Consider the following 5,748-nt stretch of genomic DNA (forward strand, 5'->3'; position numbering starts at 1 on the left):
AAATATCAAACAAAGCGAAAAATCGAAGAGTGAAACTGATCAATCAATTAATCAACTGGTTCCGGTTCAGTTTTGATTTCCGGTTTTCTACATGATTTTTAAAACTGAATCGGTCAGGGGTCCGGTTATCGGTTTGAACAGTCCGACTGTTCAACCCAAACAGCCGGCCTGTTCTGACAAAAAAATTAAAAAATTAAAAAAATTGAAAAACGATCAGGTCAAATGACCAAAATCAACCCAAACAGCCGGCCTGTTCAACCCAAACGGTTCAAACAATTAACCAGCCGGTTTAATGGTTTGCTGACCAAAATCAACAATTTTGTGGAAAAAAGCGAGTTTGGGAAAAAACGGAACAGGTCAAATGACCGATTTCCAATTTTTCCGGTCCGGTCAGGTTTTGAAAACCATGATTTTCTAAGAACTGGTGGAAAATAGGTACACAATTCAGTTAAAGAAACCATAAACACCCCCAAGTACAGTTGTATGATTTGAATTTGAAGTTTGGTTGTTCACATCAAGGAAGTATAAACTCAACGATTTGGATTGGGTAAATGGATGCATCAAGTCCACAAGTATTAGAGATGATTTTGGCTTCCGTTTGGAAATTGAAACTACTGTCTACCAAGGAGATGATTCAATGAAAAATAAAAGCTTCCGATCAATAAAAGTATAAAACCTTAAGAAAAACAACGGTGAGATACCAGTCATTAGAGAAGTCTTGTCCCTCGATCCCCAATGAGCACCCATGCAGCAGTACAAATATTGTCCTCCACAGAAGCATCACAATAGACATCTTAGGTATCAGTAAGAAGATGTTCATCCACCACCACACTTTGTAGCAAGTTAGTTTCCTTATTATTAACTTTACGCTGTGACGACATCCATTCCTCACAGAACTATGGATGTGTACCTTGTAACACATCCATAGTTCTGTTCTCAACTTTTGATTTCTCTCTTATTTCTTATCAAACTAAAAACATGTTCACTCATGCTTGCAAAAGAAATTTTAACCTGAATGCACACTGAATTTAAACAATGAATGAAAAAATCATCTAGATCAGTAAGGTTTTTAAAACCGACCCGAACAATGAACCAATCAGGGGTTCGATCGTATGAACTGAACGGATGGCCCATTCTGACCAAAAAGTAAAAAAAATTAAAACCGGCCAAACCATTGAACAGTTCAAAAGGTTCAACCACTCGGGTCAGCGATTTGCTGACCAAATCAACGGTTTTGGGGTAAAACAGACCTGATCAGTTCCCGGTTTTTCCAGTCCGACCATCCGATTCAGTCCGGTTTTGAAAACCATGATCTAGAGTTTGTAAGCATAGAAAATCTAATTTTAAGTTATAATGTCTTTTGGTAATGAAATTGGAGACGATTGCATTTTTTGTGACTATAAACTTTGAAAATGTTGGATTTTAATCTCACTAGAGATTAAATCCAATGGGGGTTTGATTGATCAATTACATGAAAAACGCACATGCACACATGTCTTGAAAAATAATATTTTCTCTTATTAAAACCAATTTTAATTTGTCCCACATTGAAAAATTATAAGACTTGTTTTGGGTTTTTAAATAGTAGCTCATTTACACTCCTTAGAAATAAAGAGGAGAGTATGGAGGCTTGTTACTGTACAATGCATGCGCACCCATGTGTGTGGCACAATGAGGCGCTTTAGAGTCTCACTTTACTCGTGAATGGTGGATTTGATTTTTGGTGCGAAACTGACCGTTGATGTTTTCAACGGCCATGATTCGATTAGGTGTGATCAAGAGGCACAAATCAAAATTAACAGTCATTAATTGTTAATTACCTTTTTAACAATCACAATGTTTGAAATTGTGATCATTCAAGGAGCCTTTTCAGAACCAACACCTTTCTCTGCTCCAGTCTGATCTGCTACCATCTCTCTCAATCTAATCTGCTACTGTCTCACATAAGGATTCTTTTAAAGACTCTTCAACTTTGCTGGACTCTTGCCTAAAACTCTGATGTATCCTAGGAACAGATTTGCCTATAGCCCAATAGCAAATCCAATGGATCTGAGTGGGGGCAAATAACATTCTAAAGACAGTATCTTCAATCTCAATTCCCAACAAAAAACTGAGATAAAAATTGTCAAATGAAGGCCTTTAATCTTTTCTGAATTTTGAAATTTTAGGATTATGTTCCCTCTCAGCCAATTTCATTTTCATGATATGGATTAATGGATAAACCGCCTGTGGTTCATGTGTTTGATACAAGAGAAATTCATTAACCCAGTACTATATTTTACTAACTGGAGTTGAGGTCGGGTTGGGGTCAACCTTAACCCAACTGGAGTTGTTGAACCCCAACTTCATGACTGTTTCAGACTAGGTTGGGATCGGGACCAGTCACTTACTTCATTTCAAATTGTCAAAATGTTTTTATTTCTTAAACTTCATTTGGTGATTTAAGGTTTATGAATTTGAACATATATGTACAAATAAGAGTACCATACCTTGAGTAGAAATCTTTTGTCTTCAAATTTAAAATTGTTTATACATACATTATACACAGTAGATATTTTGCATGTATGTATGCATATAAATACATATCTACTAGTAAATATGTGCGTAATAATTTCAAATAATAATAAGAATTTTCAGTGTTCAGGTAGATTTAAATTTTGTATTTCCATTGTTAATAAAATTGCTTCTTATGTATCATATTCATTTTTGCTTAATATTACAAATATATAATATTGGAGATGTATATAATTTTTTTAACAACTTTTGTATATTTTATATTTTTATTTCTATCTATTTTTTTAATTTTTATGATGTAATTATGACATCATGTGTTGCCTATTGAATTTTCATGCGCAGCTCAATTGCCCCAAAGCCAAGGGTATTACTAAGTGAAGACAATGAATATGGAAACCCATTAAAAAACAGACAGAGAAATTAGGTAGATTGTACCACTCCACTCAAATTTAAATATCCATCTGCATCTATATAATGTAATCTATATAACTATACCTTAATACAATACAAAACCTAAGTAGAGAATCATTCCATTCCATCAAATATACGTTTTAATAATATCACAGTGGGTCCAAAAAAATAGGTTGCATATGGGTAATAAGTAATGACACATAAGGAATCTCTAGGCTCTAGGAACTCACTCCCTCTGATTACCTGCCACGGTACCCACATTCAAGGATCAAGCCCCACCATCCGCACATTGGCCCTTGACAAATTACAGTTCGCCTAGAATCATGGGCTGGTCCGAATTGGTCCCAGAATCACATAATAGCATTGTGAGCTACCTGGGCCCAGGTATGGTCAGGCATCTGGGCTTTCCCACATAAGTAATTTCCGGTCCTATAATTTTAGGAACTGGGCCTGGGCAAATGATCATCCCGAGGAGAAAAGATAACATAACATGTATTGTCCATCAGAGAAGCAACCAGAACCACTGAACCGGCCCTAAAACGTAAGACACATGCGAATCTTTTCTTTGCAAGGTTATGGGTTACCCATTAGAAATTTCTTGATTATATGAATTCTACGAGTTTGGAAAGACATATTTTCGTTGGTTTTATGTTATTCTTTCATAGCATAGAATTGCTTTGCTTAGAGGCCAATTAATGGAGATTTTATTCCAAGATGGAAAATTAGGATTGCCCTTGCACTTGCAAGGAGATCACCATCTCTGCAATGCATGCCAACTAAGGATATACACTTTTTAGAAATAAATATAGGACAATTCAAACCCAGAGCAGCCAACAAAAGAATAAGTCTCTTTGAAGGAAAACCCGCAAGGAACAATGGAAGTGTATATAAAGCAACCAGAAAACCTCTCTTTCTTCATCAGCCAAACACTAATTTGACATCTAGCCAGAGTAGAGACAGGGGAAGAAACACACTAAATGTTTACAATGGGTTCTGAGGTTCAAAATAACCAAGGATACTCGTACCAAATTTTCGTTCCCTCTTACGAATGGAAGACAGAGGAAGACAAATATACTATTGTCATCGACCTCCCTGGTATGCTTTCTCTTCATATATGATATATTCCTCTTGTTATTTATTATATTTTATTCTCAATCACATGGACATTGTTGGGGTTCACGTATGAGTAGTTGAAGAGAATCCCACATTGGAAAGGAATAAGAGAGGTGCAAGGGGCCCATAACCTAATAGCTTAAATTTTTGGATTATCTGTGATGACCCTCTCTTGTGTACAAGTCCTACGTGCGTTTGTGTATGAGCCCTTGGTTTTGACGATTCTCCTCAATTCACAACACGTATTGTAGGCTAGAATTTGCATTGAAGTTACATATATGTTGATTTACAAATTAGAGTGAAAGAATTTCATCCACCCCTTGTACCAAAAAGCGCTTCTCTTCAATTTTTTTTTTTCAGCATCTAAATGCAAGTATTCAAGCCATTGTACGAGTGAAAAAGATATTCAACTTGGTCATTCATGGTTCACTTGTTATTTTCTGTAGAATTCAGAAAGGATCAACTGAGGGTTCAGCTGGACAGGCGTGGCAACTTGAGGGTCAGTGGAGAACGTCCCCTTGGTGATGACAAATGGAGACGTTTTGAGAATACTTTTGCTATTCCAAAGAATTGCAGTGCAGAAAGAATTCATGCCAAATTTACAGGTAATCGTCTTAGTCTTATATTGCCAAAGGCAGTAGTAACTCAGGATCCTCCACCAGCTACAACACAACAATCGGTAGCGAGTCCAAAATCCAGGAATGACAAGGAACAAGTAGCTGATAGCGCTAAAGAAGTGTCAGAAGAGAAGAACAATCAAGGCAACGTAACAGATGATGCTAAGAAAGAAGCAAATGTAGCTGGTGGTGAATCTGTTGGTGCCCAGACTGTGATTGGAAGCAAGGACGACAGTGCAGCATCCGCTACTGGTCTTGCTTCTGTGTTGAAGAAGCCAAGGCGCGTGGCTTTCAGTGTTACCATAACCATTGCTGTGCTGGTGGGTCTAGGGATTTATGCAGCACAGAAACTCAGATCTTCTGAAGGGGTTGAAAACTAGTCCCTGTATTGTATTTCGTCTCATGTCCCACAATTTCTACAATACAAAGTTGATTTGAAATTACGTGAACATAATAATAAATTTGAAGAGTATACAAGCCGTGTTTGAAATTTCCAAAGATCTTGTCAAATTCTATATTCTTTTTTGATAATTGAAGCCATCATTAACTAATCAAAAAGATTAAAGGGGTTTGGTTTGGTTTGGTTTGTGGAATCCGATTTAGAATCACTGGGCAGAATGGGATTCCCCTCACCTTGGCCAAGGGAATGAAAATTTCATTCCAGCTGGAAAAATACAATGACTAAAAAGCCCCCCAAACCCTATTTCTCTTTACACAACTTGGGAGTCGTGCATGTCTTATGGAATATGAATCCAATTTCTGTTTGAACAAAACAAGGGGGAATAGGCGATGTGATTCCCATTTGGAGACCAGGGATTTCCGATTCTGATATCAACCGTGAACCAAATGGTACCTCAGTATATATGGTTCCTGCCGCAGATGGATTGTACCACCAATAACAGACATCAGCATAAGATTTGGCTTTTTGAAACTAAGTAGTTTTTTGAACATTGGAAAGCTCAACAAGGCATATGTAAGTAGTTTTTTGAAACTAAGTAGTTTCCTCAAATCTCAAAGTATATATAAGTAATTATTCCTAAATTTTACGTGATTAATGCCAAGTAAACTGAACCTTAACAAATTATAATTAAAA

The 5,748-nt window shown here is 36.7% G+C and overlaps 1 protein-coding gene across 1 annotated transcript; it reads left to right on the forward strand.

Annotated features, from left to right (window-relative positions):
- Positions 1-3,787: 3,787 nt before the first annotated feature.
- Positions 3,788-5,156, forward strand: LOC148791701 (uncharacterized). Its single transcript, XM_088889089.1, has 2 exons — positions 3,788-4,020; positions 4,485-5,156. The coding sequence occupies exons 1-2, from the start codon at positions 3,903-3,905 to the stop codon at positions 5,033-5,035; spliced, it is 669 nt and encodes a 222-aa protein (XP_088745215.1). The 5' UTR covers positions 3,788-3,902; the 3' UTR covers positions 5,036-5,156.
- Positions 5,157-5,748: the final 592 nt, after the last annotated feature.

This window comes from Nelumbo nucifera, chromosome 5, assembly GCF_055504915.1.
Source record: "Nelumbo nucifera cultivar China Antique chromosome 5, China Antique-T2T, whole genome shotgun sequence".
NCBI classification, from domain to species: domain Eukaryota; kingdom Viridiplantae; phylum Streptophyta; class Magnoliopsida; order Proteales; family Nelumbonaceae; genus Nelumbo; species Nelumbo nucifera.